Source organism: Nyctibius grandis, chromosome 3 (assembly GCF_013368605.1).
Source record: "Nyctibius grandis isolate bNycGra1 chromosome 3, bNycGra1.pri, whole genome shotgun sequence".
NCBI classification, from domain to species: domain Eukaryota; kingdom Metazoa; phylum Chordata; class Aves; order Nyctibiiformes; family Nyctibiidae; genus Nyctibius; species Nyctibius grandis.
The window spans coordinates 86,871,984-86,887,800 of record NC_090660.1 but is presented as its reverse complement, the minus strand read 5'-3'; the positions used below and the strand labels follow the sequence as shown (position 1 = coordinate 86,887,800).

The window sequence follows — 15,817 nt, the reverse complement described above, 5'->3', positions numbered from 1 at the left end:
AAAAATAATCGTATTACAAAGTTTTATAAGTTCTGTTTAAAAATCAAAGGTAGTCTACTGTAAAACTTTAATTTTACATCAGCCACATTCTAATGGCAGTTTATAGGAAGTTCATAACACAATGTCCAGCTGTTCTCTCACACTTGATTGCAATTTGGGTTTTTGTAATATTTAAAAGGCAATTCTGCCAAGTGTTAAAAGTGTAAAAAGAGCTTGTGCCAATTTTTTCCACAGACATGACCGTAAAAAGAACCACCTTCCAAAATTAAGGCTAGTGTAGTCTCAGTCAGGAATAGTTTATTCATGAGCTTCTCAAGGTCTGCAGTATTCAAAATGTCAACATTGCAATAAAATATTAATCTTTAAGAATGCTCATTAATAGGGAAAAGACTAAGCATTCCATTTTGCTGTTGAAATCAATTCAATTGACTCAGTTATAATCAAGGAGGTTTTAATTTTTAATGTCAGACTTCAGTTTATGGATAGACAGCTAAAGTGTATGCCAGAAGTAGCTTGACTCCTGGCATAACTGCAGACACTAAAGGAAAAGGCGGCGAGCAAAGGCAGGTGGGCAAAGGCAGGCGGGCATGGGCTGCTGACACGATGGTTTCTTAGAAGAGGCAAGTGCCCTCACATTTTACTTAGCTTGAGCAGAAAACAAAACCTGTTCAAGCAGCTTAGCTGCTTATACTCCAGAACACTGTATAATATAGGTTGATGATTCCTTTCCCCAGAAAGCAGGAAAAAGCAACATTCATTGTTAATCCATTCAGTATTCTCAGTTCTTAAAACAATACGTGTTACGAGATGGGTCTTCTAGAATTATAAACTTTAACACCATTCTGCATTGAGGAGCGAGCGTATTTTGTCAGAAGAGCACCAACCGTCTGCTTCTCTGCACATAAGTCTCTACAGAGGAAACAAAGCAGATGACATTGGCATCGGAGATCTTCTCATACAAAATGAATTCATGAAATACTCGTAAATATAGCAATAAATGGGATTAGGATAGTGGGAGAAACAAAAAAATACTACTGTAGCTGTTGCATAATGCTTTAAATTACCTAAAATTTACAACTTAGCTTGACATTTAAGCAACAGGCAAAACTACATTATTTACTTCAGAAACAAGGATTTTGGTTTTTAGGGGGAGTTGGTTGGGTTGTATTATTACTGTTCTCTAAAGGGTTTTCAATCTAGCAAAACAGTTAGCTTTGAACTACTGAATTATATTACAGTAAATTTAGAGCCACCCGTAAAGGTTTGACGCAGTTACTTCTGGTTTACCATCTATACCTGCTCATGTGTATCCTGGCTGGGCCTTCCAGATAGCACTGGAGCCTAAGTGTTAACCACCACAAGAACAAAGGACGCGGTACAGGAAGCACTATTGCTCTATAGTTCTTGTGCTGTAAATATGGAGATGGATTCTAAATGTCAGGAGGTTTATCCTTTGAGTTAAGTCTGCTTCAATCAAATAAGGCAGAGTTATCGCCCATTTAAATTCAGTAGGATCAGCTTTTTACACAAGTTTAAATCCAATGAATACATCTACAGTTCCCAGGGGTCGGGATTCTATTCGGATAGAATTTGTTTTCATTTAAAATGGAAAGTACAGTATTTGAGGCAATCATAGCTGATAAGAAGTCAGCTATGCAAAAAGGGAAGAATATAACACTAATTATATTTTAATAAAAAGAAACATATCCTTACTGTATATAAGGGGTAATATCCACTTCTGTCCACTTTTCCCATATGCTGAATAAGCTGTTGAATCTTTCCTGATTGCTTTCAGGTAAGTCTTCTACTTTTAGCAAAAAGATGGTCTCTGGTCTTGAGCTTTTATCCACAAGAGCCAAGCCCTGTAGATCAGCATCAGAGAGAAAATGTTAAGTAAAGCCAAAACCATCACACTTCCTTCCTTCTGGCAATAATCCATACAAGTTGCCCTTTGCACATCCAAAGCTTTCTAAAACTGCACTACTAGAGGCAAAGTGAAAAAGTATCATAAAGGCACTGTTTTACAGTATTTATCATTGCCTTTATGACAAGAAGGGAGGGGGAAACCCATTGAGTCCCAACACCTCTCTCCTTCCTTTGAGCACAAGGATTCCACAGTGCTTGCTACTCTACTGGCTGTCACTGCAGTCTGCTCCACAATAGCTTCAGCTTCTGTTCTAGTTACAAGTATCAACTGCTCAGCTGCAACTTTTCTTCAAACAGCGAAAGGTGCCAGGCTTGCAGAAACCTGAATTGTCATGATTCCAGACTGCTGATGCTCACAGAGGATGCCATAAGAAGTACTTCAACTCAAAAGCTGACAGAAATGACACAACCAATACCCATTAATCGATAAAATCTACATATGACACAAGTCAGTTAACAGTCTACTCATGAAAGAATCCATACTTCTTTATTTTTACCTTAAGCTGATCAAGCCGTGTTGTCATCCCTTCAGGGACACTTTGTTGCCAGACTTCTTGGAACTCTGATAGATTAAATTTAACTGCATTTTGCAAAAGCATTTGTGCTATAGCTCTGCATATTTTATCTTCATGCATTTCAAAGTAAACCTCCCCTGCTGAGAAATAAAAAGCAGGTTATCTTGGGTTCTTGGTTTTTGATAAAAGAACAGAGAACAGCCTCCTATTTCCATTCTGTTCTACAGTCTCCTACAAACCAAGCATCCTGTTTTTTATTTTCCTCGGGGAGTAACCCGACTTGTTATTATTTTGGATAAATGACGGTATCTTCTCATTCTCAAGAACAAATTAAGCAGAATATTATGTGTGTGTGCAGCACTGTCTGAGCTACAGTATTCATTCATACCAATAAATGTATTTGCCTCCCATCTTTTCCCCTTTCACAGTAATGCTGTTTCTCCTACAGCTTTCATTCCGATTTCTGAATGGCTTCTATTAGTGTTTGCTGTCTGTGGTTGAACAATTAAACAAAACTTGCGCTTCCTTAATCATACTTATAATATGAGATGATGAGGGGAATAATGAGAATTTATTTTCTTTCACTTTTGACTTGGCTAAAATTCTCTGAACAACGTCAGGCATAAACACTTCCTTCCACTTTTTCAGTCATCTGGACTTCCTGCAATTCAAACTTGTTCCTTGTGCAACCTGCCTAAATGTGCAAAGACGATCTGCATCACTCCCAACTACTTTCCTATGTCCTTTAAGGTTGAGTGCAACTCCTACTTCAGCCAAAGGTGAGACGAAAGCAGCTGTGGGAAAGAATTCAGATTGAGATTAAGGCACTGAAACACGTCTATATGTGAGATGGACAACGGAGATTTAATCAATACAATCAATGGATCTTCTGGTGCAGTTCAAAGGACCAAAGGCAGCTGTCTACATTAGTAGGCAATCTGAATTCAGGGAGATCTCCATGCCATTGACTATTCACAAGAGCACAATTAATTGCTTAAACACATGATATCCGAGACCTCCTAGGGTATCTAAAGAGAGATTCCATCTAAATTTTACAAGTGATCTGTCTTTAGTTACAAAATTATGGCTTGTAGACACCTAATAAATCACTTCAGGTACCTCTGATTGATAGTTCCTGATTTATCCCTAGTGTCTTGTACAGTTTAATAGTCCTTTTTCCTACGAAACTTTCCCTAACAATTGTACTGATTTTTAGCTCACTGTTTGCTCCCTCCTTTTACTGGCATTGTAGAAAATTAATTTGTTTGGGCCATCCTCACAACATCTGCATTTATTCATGAATAACTGTGTCCTTTATGCAAAATTAAAATATGCATGCTTTCCCAAACTTACCATCATCAATGTATTTCCTTCCATAGCTTAAAAGAATATGTTCTATCATCTCTCTGGAAAAAAAAAAATCAGAAATCAAGGTTTAAAACTATTAATTAGGACATTAGAGAAACAGTTACCAAGAAGAAAATAAAGGAACAGGTAAAGTAAAAATTCAAGGAGAATGGAGGATGGGACACGTCTTCGTGGCTGAAATAAACAAACTGATAAAAAACTTAGAAGTTAAAAGGGGACAAAAGGGGACAAAAAGGATAGATGGGAGTTAATTCAGCATGTCCTCCCCAAAAGTCTCTTCCACTTTCTAGTTACAACTAGCAAAGACTAAAAGCCATAAGGAGAATAAGGAAAAGAGACCCTTCTAATGTCAATTCTTCCCAATTAGAAGTGACGCAAGTCACAAATTTGACAGTTAATTATCCCTTACTGAATAGCAGGCATTTTCCTACACCTCTGGCATAAAATTACAACCTAACTGCAGACACTAATAGTAAAGCAAGGTTTCTTTTTGAGCCAAAAGCCAAATAAATGGAAAATGCTACATATTGTAAACTTAAGACTTTATTTGAATGGTGTTCTTTAATTATTTTATGACTCCAAACTGGCAGTACAATAAACTCAACTCTTAAGATCTGAATTCAGTATTATACCAGAAAATATACCACCATCTCAGACATTACACAAGAGATGATAAACTAAACATTTTTGGCTAGCTTTTTGTCTAGCTTTTTGGCTAGCTTCACAACAAGTATTTCAGTCTACAACTACCTGAAGGGAGGTTGTAGTGAAGTGGGAGTCAGCCTCTTCTCCCGGGCAACTAGCGATAGGACAAGAGGACACAGCCTCAAGCTTCGCCAGGGGAGGTTCAGGTTGGACATTAGGAAGAATTTCTTTTCAGAAAGGGTTATTAGACATTGGAATCGGCTGCCCAGGGAGGTGGTGCAGTCACCATCTCTGGATGTGTTTAAGAAAAGACTGGACATGGCACTTAGTGCCATGATCTAGTTGACAGGGTGGTGTCAGGGCAACGGTTGGACTCGATGATCCCTGGGGTCTCTTCCAACCTGGTTGATTCTGTGATTCTGTGATTCTATTTCAAGATGTTCAGCACTTTACAGCTTAAGTACATGCTACTTCCATCATTTACAATTCAGCAGTAATGTTTCTACTATGGAATCAATGGAAATATTACCAATAGACACTAAAATCAGTTTACTAACCTGTCTGTCTAACCTACTAATGCCCTTGTATATTTTAGAGCCAAAGAAAATACATCATTAACACCATGGTAACTGGAATCTAGAGTTATAAGACTACAATTCTAAAAAATAGAAGTTATGGCAATTAGTAATAATTAATAATGGTTGTAGACAATTTTAAGTACTAAAAGCAATTGCTTACTTGGGCTCTAGAGATCCAAGTTCCTCAAGGCAGGTACATAAAGGAACCTTACTTAAAGACCAGGACTCTGAGTCTATTAGCTGAGTCACGTGATTCAAGAGTTTCATCTCATAGTCAAATTCAAGAATCCTCCAATATCCTGTCAAATAGAAAACCACAAAACAGTGTTGGAAGGAAAACATTAACACCTTAATTCTGTTCCCCTGAAGATACATTACAGGAGTCTGGACATTTAGGTCACACCTTTACAAAGTACAGCGATGACAGCATTCTGTCCTTTTCAGGATTAAAACTGAGAAAGAGAACAGAATAGTAAGAGAAAATGTAAAGGAGAAAGAAATCAAATAATCCCAATTATTCATAACTGTTTATGTAGATTAACTGCCACAGATACAAAGACACTACAAATCCCATCCCAAGATGAACCAGACCTGGAAAAACTAATAATTCAGGCAGAAGACTGCATGAACAGAACTGGCTGCACTGGCGCTGCAAAGTGGCAGTTCAGGTCCAGCCAAGTTCACAGAAATCCAGATGTGACAAAGCACAGATCTGGTACTGGTGCCAGACAATAACAAGGAAAGTCATCTGTGAGATCCTCACCTATCTAATGGGATGGTATAGAGAAGATGGAGCAGGAGTCTTCCCAGTGGTGCTCAGTGATGGGACAGGAGGCAACAAGCACAAGTTGCAACAAGGCAAATCCCAGCTGGGTATTAGCAGAATTTTTTTCCCATGTGGATAATCAAACGCTGGAACAGCCTGGACAGAGGTTGTGCAATCTCCATCCTTGGAAATACTTAGAACTTGACCAGCCGAGGCCCTGAGCAGCCAGCTCCAAGTTGGCCCTGTTCTAAAGCAGGGGTTTGGATCTGATAACCTCTAGAGCTCAGTTCTGCCCTACATTATTCTATGACTCTAGGACTGCTGTCACTTGGCATCCAGGTGAGGGTTTGGGCTTGGCCAAGTATGGGATGAGTAGGATCTGCCCCAAGGTGAGACACTTGCTCCATCCTTGCCTCACATGGTAGGAAGACTTCTGAGATAAACCCAGTCTGGAAGGAAGAAAGGAATATGAAAGGGCTGGGGTTACCTAAGGATCAGCTATTTTTGTCTCTAGAACTGCAGAAAGCAGTACCCACTCATCCATGAAGAGGGCAACCAGCCAAAAAATATTCATGCTATGGGTGGGATACTCTGATGCCAGTGTTTGTAGAAGCAAAGAAGGAATGACCCTGGGAAGAGCCAGACTGGTCGATGCCTGCTCAGTTTAATCTTTTTGATCAGCTTCATAGCAGCAGAGGATATAGGAAATGCGGAAGCAGATCTTAGTACTTTGAAGTCACTGGCACCTTGAAAGACAAGGATGTGGAATGGGCCTTAGAAAAAGGAGACGCAGCTATTTTTGGGGAAAAAGAAGGGTTATTTCCTCATAAGCAATAATATTCTTTAGAGACAAATACCTTCAATTTTGCAGGCATCTATAACCTGCAATTGGTGCAGTATTTCTTCTTCACTTGCTTGAATCAGACTTAACAAATCTTCTGTTGTATACTACAACAAGGGAAAAAAAAGGAGATAAAACAGGTTATCCTTACTCCTCCTTTGCTTCAGCAAGCATGCTAAATGCATTATAAGATATAAAAAAAGGAAGACTTAGAAGATGGATTTTTTTCCCCAAACTCTGAATTTTCTAAGGTTTACCACACTCTCTGAAACTTTTCCTGTAACTTACAACATTTTCTCAAAGGGTTATTCAATACAGAATCAGTCTAACTACAGGGAAGTCTTTGTGCCATGCGTAAGTAATATACCTGTATTCCCAGGACGTCAAACTAGCCCAAGCAGGCATTGTAAGTAAAGTGTCACAGCAATAATGAAAAGTGAATGTGTTCTGTCTTTCCTAAATCATGTATTTTAACCTATGAGATTCAAAGAAAAGCCAAAACAAAAATCAATTATCACTTCTGGATAGAGTCAGAACTCCAACTTAGTACCTCTACTGAGGGAAAGCCTCCTCCAGCACAACCTCAACAGTTATATGTTGTGTTATGGTGCCTGCTAACCAATTAGGAGACACGTAACACAGACCCAGCTGCAGTACATGCAGCTCCTCGCAGAACAGGTACTTGGTGAGACGGGAAGGTGCTGTGGACACTGTGGTAAAGATTTAGGAGACATGTGATGAACAGAAGGTATCATGAGGAGTGAAGTAAAAGGAAGGAACACCAGACTTAAATTCATAGGAAATAGGGCTTCATCAATTCCTATATTCGCCTTACAACCTTTTTAATCAAGTTGATTATAGGATAAGAATATTTCCTATCAGAACAGAAAAAAATTGGATTAAGCACTTGAGATCTGTTAGACTATAGGAACACAAATGGAACAAACCAACACTAAGTTTGGAACATCCACATGTTAAAAAAGCATTGAATAAATGCAGAAAGGTCTCCTCTTCCTGCTATGCCATTCCTATTAGACTGTATGTTGAAACAACAGGCTAAGCAGCACTGAACTGCTTAGTGTAGCCAGCCGGTCTAGGGAAGTGATCGTCCCTCTGTACTCGGCACTGGTGAGGCCGCACCTTGAATACTGTGTCCAGGTCTGGGCCCCGCACTTCAAGAAAGATGTTGAGGTGTTGGAGCGAGTCAAGAGGAGGGCAACAAAGCTGGTGAAGGGTCTGGAGGGTCTAACCTACGAGGAACGGCTGAGGGAGCTGGGTTGTTTAGCCTGGAGAAGAGAAGGCTCAGAGGTGACCTTATTGCAGTCTACAACTACCTGAAGGGAGGTTGTAGTGAAGTGGGAGTTGGCCTCTTCTCCCGGGCAACTAGCGATAGGACAAGAGGACACAGCCTCAAGCTTCGCCAGGGGAGGTTCAGGTTGGACATCAGGAAGAATTTCTTTTCAGAAGGGGTTATTAGACATTGGAATGGGCTGCCCAGGGAGGTGGTGGAGTCACCATCTCTGGATGTGTTTAAGAAAAGACTGGACATGGCACTTAGTGCCATGGTCTAGTTGACAGGGTGGTGTCAGGGCAACGGTTGGACTCGATGATCCCTGAGGTCTCTTCCAACCTGGTTGATTCTGTGATTCTGTGAACTCACAGCAGTATTTCAGCAACAGATGACCATATTGTACAGTACTTTCAAAAACACTGCTCGCAATTTTGAGCAAATATATCCTCAGGTCAATATGTAAGCATGTTTGCGAGTTAGATACTGACATTCAGATAAGACCCTGCACAGGAGTCCTTGGTATTTGCTCCCTCCGAGGCCTGGCTAGCACTCCAACAGCTTTTTTTAAGAAATCACTGCTCTCAGCTATGGTGCTTTATTTATGCATCACCCTTGCAAACATGAAATGGAATGGGCTGACTTGCACGTTGGCCACACCAGCAATTTCCAGATAATGTATTTAATAAGCTGCTTATCCTTAACTCAGACGCGTGCAATCATTTGAGTATGCCTTGCCATTTCACTGTAAAATCCAGGATTTTAGTTTGGTGCATCCTGAGCAAGCTGTGTTATTAGCCCATTTATAAGTTTTCCTCTAGTTTGCTAAATCACATCACTATGCAACAGGCTTCTTCACAGTACTTCCTTACAGTGCTGTAGTTCGTTATGGCTCTTTTGCAATGGTTCTCTGTGAAGCTTACAGGAAACCACTAGAAGAGAGTAATTTGTTTTCAAACAGATTAGAGGTGGCTTATTAGTTGCCAGCACATGGTAAGTATTAAGTGTAAGCAAACAACACAGTGGAAATCTTTACTACACATGTATTGTTTGGGATTCCAGTGAGAATTAGTCCCACACGAAAGAGAGCTTTCCCCTGGACAGCTTTCAGATTAATTTAAAGTTCCACCAGTGGCAAGGTAAGATTTATTCATATTTATCAGATATACCTAGCTGTTCTCCAGCAAGCTGATATAGCAAATACATTCTCCTTCAAAATAAAACGAGAAGATCAGTCCTCAAACTAGGCACTAATGTCTGGGGAGACACTGACATGTTTTTATAATATTCATTCAATATTATCAATAAATATTATTGCATATGACATTTTTTTATGTTGCTAGCCTTTTGTCAATGCTTATAATTTCTAGACAATTTAAGTCCTTTTCCCTCTGCCATCCCCTATTTTGCTTCTATGCTTAGACCAGAATAGGTAGGAAGAATGAAAGGAGGAAAAGATAATGCTGGGGGAAAGATTCCAAAACTTATCAGAAGTTAGTCTGTTAATCATTCAGAAAGAGAGCGGCAGCATTTCTCTCCAAGGGAGAAGGGTAACGTCTATGTTTGTACATGCAAACACACACAGATGGTTTGTTAATATCAGCTTCAGCCAAGCCTCAGTGTAAAATACTCTGGAGCAACCATTTCTGTTTTTTAAAGTCAAAAGGAAAAACAACTGAACTAACAAAACTCCAGGATTTTTATCAGCCTTTTATCTGAGATCACATGCTACACAGTCCAGGTCTTTCCATTACTAATTAGATCCTAAGGGATTTCCTGGAAACATAAAGGGGCAGCAGGACAGGATTTTATTTGTGTTTTCCCTTCTTGTAGTGTCAGTCTTATTCTCTGCCTCATATCATCCTCATCATTCTCTGCAACTCCCTGCTTTTCCTTGTCTTCATAAATTACTGATTGGCAAATGATGTGCACATGGGTGTCCTCTGACCTCATACGTGACATGTCATACATGACAGCCCCAAAGAAGGAAGAAAGGCTGCATTACACCTTAGTAGTCATATAGCTCTCAAGGAATTTACAAAAGATTCTGAAGATTGTCTTCAAGAAACTCCCCACATGAAAAGGGAAATCTCCAGTCTCTTTCAGTGTCCTTCTTTTTCCTCTTTTTACTAAAAAAAAGGTTGCTTACCTACTACTCAGTGGAAGTGCTAATAATTACCAACTTGTTTAGAATAATAGGCTTAAAAAATTAACTCAAAGCAGCACTGTGAAACATGGGAGCAAAGGTATTTCTCTAGTTAAGAATGCATCTTTGCTTTAATTTGCCCATTACCAATTACAAGAAAGCAATTTACGTAGCTGGTTTACCTTTGAAAACGTCAAAGACTTATCTTTCTGACTATCTGGCCCTTCATATGGATCTTCCATTAAAAGCTTCCTCAGTTTCTTCAGTTTAGGTCGGCATCTCCGTAATTCCCAGTAGTTATTGGAGAAGCCAGCAATCTAGAAGAAAAAACAGTGACTCTTAGAACATTTTAATCTACCATTTGGATTCAAAGCAGCTTCCAAAAATTATCAGCAAAAAGTGTTAATCTAGTCACTGAGAATGAGAATGTATTAACAGGGTAATTACTTTAAAGATGAAACAATCATTGTAATATTTTCAATAAAAAAATTTACTGCAGGCAATGAAGAATAAAAATCCACTGTTGGGTTGATAAAAATACGTTCATAGTGCATGTGACAAAGGGAACAACTCATCTCTACATGCAAATGATACAGTACCATCATAGGATATATTCCTATCATAGACTATCATCACAGGATATATTTCTGTACTATCCTCGTCAACATTTCTTTTCCTCTTAATACTGAGTTATATTATTGCCATAAAACCTGTCCTGTATTATGCTGTTTCCATCTTCCCCACTTCTTCCCGTGCTTGGGATCTACTTCATGGTCTTTTTACACCTTAATGAATTATCATATCACTAAGCTCAAGTAAAACAGACATTAACAAGACAGTAAGCTACACTTGCACACAACTAACAAGACATCTCTGTTCCTTACTCTGATTCAGCACAGAAATTAAAAGCGTGCAACAGGAAGCTCAGGTGTAATTGATTCAACAACACTAATCTAACAAAACTTCACTTTCAGAGTAATCCTGAGGTATTTCACGGGGTACAGCTTGGACTTCCTAGAAGATTCTTTGAAGAAGACAGAGTATAGGAGACCTTTCAACATTATTTCTGCTATTTACCAAACCAACAGATGTGGGTACAGAATGGCAGAGGCAAAACAGGCTCTGGGTTCATGACTCCTGACCCAACCACTAGCCCCTTGTAAAAAAAACTCCACGAAAAAAGCCTCCAGATAGTACTTTAAAATACCCTAAATGCTTTAACAGGCTACTTTTTTTTTTTTAAGGTCATCCATTAAAAAACCCACAAAACTTTAAAATTATGTTCCATTTAAATCAACTATAAGAAAACCACCTACATGTAGAAGTCCTATCCAAATTCTAATACAGAGAAATCTCTCAGTTTTAATCTAACTGTTCTGTAGCTTGCTTGGCACAAAATTCAGGTAACTACTAATTTCCTGATAAACTTCTATGCTTCAAATAGCATTTACTTAAGTGCTAGATTTTTTTTTCCTGCCAAGTTCTTTTCTGAGCAATTTGGTAACGAACAAGAAGGTACTCTGCATAGAAAATAAAATAATTCTAATTTATAATCCAAAGCTCATAACTGGAGCTGGTCTGTGTGAGGTGAGTAAAATGGCAGATGCTTTGGCTATGAGTATCAGCCTTGCAAGTGGTACAAAGAGCAGCACCGAGACTGCAGGAGACGGGCAGTGAAACCCCAAAATACTGAGTAAACACAGTATCTTGTGCTATGTTCACAATTTGCAGTGTCAATACACCGTGTAACGTTTATGAAAACATTAAGAAAGCTCTTAGAAATAAAACTCTAAAAATAAGTCCTAAGCAAACCACATTTATATTATGTTGACATGTGTGACTTCAGAGGACTAGTGAGATCATTAAACATAGCAAGAAAAGAATATGGAAGAATATTACTTTCTCATTAATCTACTTTAGTTTGAATTAACTTTTTCTATTAGCTGAACTGCTGACTTCACAGAAGAAAAGATGTTGTTTTGATTATTATGTTCATCTAAGGACAAGCAGGATTACTCCTCAGTGATGTCATTATATCCATTACAGCAAATAATGACCTAGTAACAATATTTGCCTAACTATTTTTAGTAGAATTTTATTAACCATGCTTCAGAAGAGCAGAGAACAATGAATTCTTTAAACTGAGAACTCTGAAATCATTCACTCCAACAAATCTTTCCAGATGCTAGTTGAAAGAGAGTCACCTTTGAATATATTTCTGTATTTAAAAAATAATATTCAGGCATGACATAATCTGCCTTTTGGGGAAAGCACTCCTAAGAATCAATTTGCAAACAGCTTATTTTAAAACTAGGTGCTAACACTGAGGAATTAGATTTCCTTTGAAAGCTTTTAATACCTACCACAAGTAATTACTATCCACTGAAAATAAACCAAAGTTTTAACTTCTTAGAAACAATAATTATCATACATTATGGATAAGGTTCAGTTGCCTAAAGAAGGGCCCTAGAGCCATTTTGGACACCCTAAAGTATAGCATCCTCCCTGTGTATAAAGCACATGTATAAAGACATCCTCCTGGGGCTGTTCAATATACAAAGAACCTACAGGAGACTCACGTCCTTCTGCAGTGGCAGCTCTACCTAGACCAATACCACAAGCCATCTAAACCGGCATTAGAAGCCTATGTTTAGGCAACTGAATCCCAGCTGGGTTTCACATATGCATCTTGGATAAAATATAAGAAATTATAGAGAATAAGAAAGTAGAGAATAAAAGTAAACAAACAAGAACCCAGAAAGACATACCTGTGAATGAATAATATCACAAGATGCTTGATCTGCATTCAGTTGTTCTGGAGTTTTGCAACCAGGAATAAACAGCAGCATATTTGAGGTATCTGCTATTTTCATGGCGTAAGTTTTATCTTTGCTGCACAACACTGCTTGTTCATCCTTTTCACCACGGATTACTAGGCTGGGAAAAAAAAAAAGCACAAAAATAAAGATGTATTTTTACCTCTATTTCAGGATGAACACCTATGAAACTTGTCAGATATTTTTTCACATTTATACATTGGTAAAGAAGTTATAAACTGCAGTTCTATTTGGTAGCAGCAGTCACAGTATACCAAAATATAAAGTTGTAGCTGTCAATTAATCTAAAATATCTTCACACTATGCTTTTTCCTCTCCTTTTTGAATTTTCCCACTCTGAAAGATAAGTATTCAAAGTTTTTATGCAGATCACAGTCAAACCTCCTCACCTGCCTTTTCACACAAAACTCCCTAAAACACTGATGAGGTGATGCTTAAAGCCTGAACTAGTTCACTAATCTTAGAAATGAGATTACAACTAGAATTGTTCTTTAATAACATGCTTTAACTTGGTCAGCCCTGAATTGGTCAGGCACTTAGACTAGATGATCATTGTAGGTCCCTTCCAACTGAAACAGTCTATTCTATTCTTAATGAAGACTGAAACTGGCCCATTGTGAAACAAGAAAGCAAACAGAAATTGTCTCTATGGTGCAGCGCCCTTCAGATAATTCCCTCTCAAAAACATGCACATTTTCTTGCAGGAAAAAAAAACATCTTCTAGAGCATTTCAGGACAAAGAATCAACGCAAACCCCCCTCCTCAGCTCACATACTTGATTAAATAGAGATTCTTAGCAAGGACGTGATAATACCAAAGCAGGACCACAACAGGGGAACATTCAGTTCCTCCCAGGCTCCACTAAAGTAAGTGCTCAGATTCAATTTAATCAAACTGCTCATCTTGCTTCCAAAAGCTTGCATGCATGATCAAAGCTCATCTGTGCCCCAAGTGGTCCTCAGCACGATTCAGGCCTCTAACCAATGACACTTTATCAATATTGCACTGAGTATGGACAGGCTTAATAACACATCTCTGAGGACTATTTTCTTTGGAGAGAGTTCTAATGTTGTATAATTTTAAACATTTTTTATTATGTTATGTCACTGGCATTGCAGAAAAGGCATAAATTTTAAAACAGTATCAAAAACTTATCCAGGATCTGTTCTTGGTCCAGAGTTAGATGTCACGTAACCAAAGCCTGTGCTAGTACTGTACATCCTTTGCTGTCCTGTTTGTCAAACTCGCAGGCACCCTGCCATCTGCCTGAGCTCAAGAGTTCCAGTGGGAAAATCTCAAAAGACAGTGGGATTCTTTGAAGATGTAAAGTCCTTTCCTAAACCCAAATTTTTAGGCACTTCTATTCATATGCCTGATGATGACACCAGACAGTTTAGTAAAAGTAAGCCTCAAAATAGGCCCTAAAAGGCCTACCTCTGTGTAACCTTTAGACAGAATAAACTTTTCCTTCAGCAATGTACCTTTTAGCTAAAATAATAGTACGTTCTGATGCTAACAGCATGTTTTGAAGACAGGGTCTGTTTCTGGGACTGATAACACTTATAGTCATCACTGATTCTTGCTTGCGCTTAGTCTTAGAGAATCCAGGGTCTCTGTTAAATTCCTCACTAATTACAAAGGGCCAGAGATAAGCAAGACTGTGAACAACATCTTTGTAGTGTCTTAAATGACTTGATTCATAGCTCTGGTGCCAGGAATAGGGATAAATCCTGTAAGAACCAGAACAGGATCTTCTCCTTGGAGCCACCTACATGCATCAACAAAAAGGCCTCGACCACGCTTGCGCAGAAGCGGGGTCATACAGCAGACAGCATCACTATGGCAGAATTACGACCACTAGAGCCCACCTAAGACCCCTTCCCCGATTTAGTAAGCATGCGCAAAGACAATTACATAATATATTAGCATATGCATAAGGTTTCTTGGAATAGGTGGGCTTTACTCAGAATTGTATTAATATTAATTTTTCTATAATGTATATAATGAGTGTGCTTTTGTCCCTCAGTGTGCATGCCAGGACGAGAGATCCCCCAGGCAGCCAGCGCTGCAATAAACCAAAGTTTAGAAAGCCGACAATCATTTGGTTTAAGAGTTTTCTTGGTTACTATTTTCCAGGAACAATGAGAAACTCTTCTCAGTTTTGGCCAGAAGTCTCCTCAGAAGAAATTTTTCCATATAAAAAAAAAAAAAAAAAAGTTTCTTGTAGGTGTTACTAGTTTTTAGTTTCCAATGTAACTGAGCCAGGTTTAAGGGACAGTTACATTTTCACGCAAAACCGTGTTAGAAGAATAAAAAATCTGGAAAAAAAGCCACACTTAAGAGCCATGTCAGCTACTTGACACTAAAGGCGGGACAGCGCAGGCCTGACAGCAGGCAGCCCCGGGAGGAGCCCGCCTCCGACTGCCCCGCACACACGGCGGGGCGAGCTCTAAGGGTGGAAAACTCCAACCGCCCGCCGCGGGGCGGGCCTGCCCCGGTCCCTCAGCTTGCTTCGAGTCGCCGTTCCGTCCATCACGTCCCAGAAGCGACGAGGCGGGGGGTGTCGCCGCGGTCCGGGTCGTGCCTCGCCTCGGGAGACGCGACCCGGACCGCGGCGACACCCCCCGCCCTCTAGGGGGCGCCCCATCCCGCACCGTACCTCCGTCCCTCCTCCAGCTCGGCGCAGAGGCCCGGCTCCAGCTGCAACAGGCAGCACTCGCCGGTACCGGTTTGCGGAGCGAAGCTGAGGCAATGCGCGACAGGCAGCAGCTCTGCCGGGTTCAGTTTAGCCGTCTGCAATGTGGCGTCCACCTCCGCGCGGCTCCGCATAGCGCCCGCCGGCTCGGCCCGCTCCGAAAAGCAGCGCTACAGCATCCACCCGCCCAAGGCCGAGGCGGTGCCGGTGGC

At 39.8% G+C, this 15,817-nt stretch overlaps 1 protein-coding gene across 2 annotated transcripts; it reads right to left on the bottom strand.

Moving 5' to 3' along the window:
• Positions 1-434: 434 nt before the first annotated feature.
• Positions 435-15,817, bottom strand: DSCC1 (DNA replication and sister chromatid cohesion 1). Of its 2 annotated transcripts, none has more exons than XM_068396542.1 (9): positions 15,570-15,817; positions 12,842-13,010; positions 10,256-10,390; positions 6,656-6,746; positions 5,193-5,331; positions 3,795-3,847; positions 2,424-2,581; positions 1,714-1,862; positions 435-909 (listed from the first exon to the last, which is right to left on the bottom strand). In XM_068396542.1, the coding sequence occupies exons 1-9, from the start codon at positions 15,737-15,739 to the stop codon at positions 801-803; spliced, it is 1,173 nt and encodes a 390-aa protein (XP_068252643.1). In that variant the 5' UTR covers positions 15,740-15,817; the 3' UTR covers positions 435-800. The 2 variants fall into 2 exon arrangements, with proteins under 2 accessions (XP_068252643.1, XP_068252644.1); XM_068396543.1 differs by having other exon boundaries at positions 2,424-2,578.

Coding starts and splice junctions, on each gene's coding strand:
- DSCC1 (XM_068396542.1), bottom strand. CDS start 15,739: ATGCGGAGCCGCGCGGAGGTGGACGCCACATTGCAGACGGCTAAACTG. Junction 1,863..2,423: donor CACGGCTTGATCAGCTTAAG/GTAAAAATAAAG, acceptor GCTGATCTACAG/GGCTTGGCTCTTGTGGATAA. Junction 910..1,713: donor GATATTACCCCTTATATACA/GTAAGGATATGT, acceptor TTTCCTCTGTAG/AGACTTATGTGCAGAGAAGC.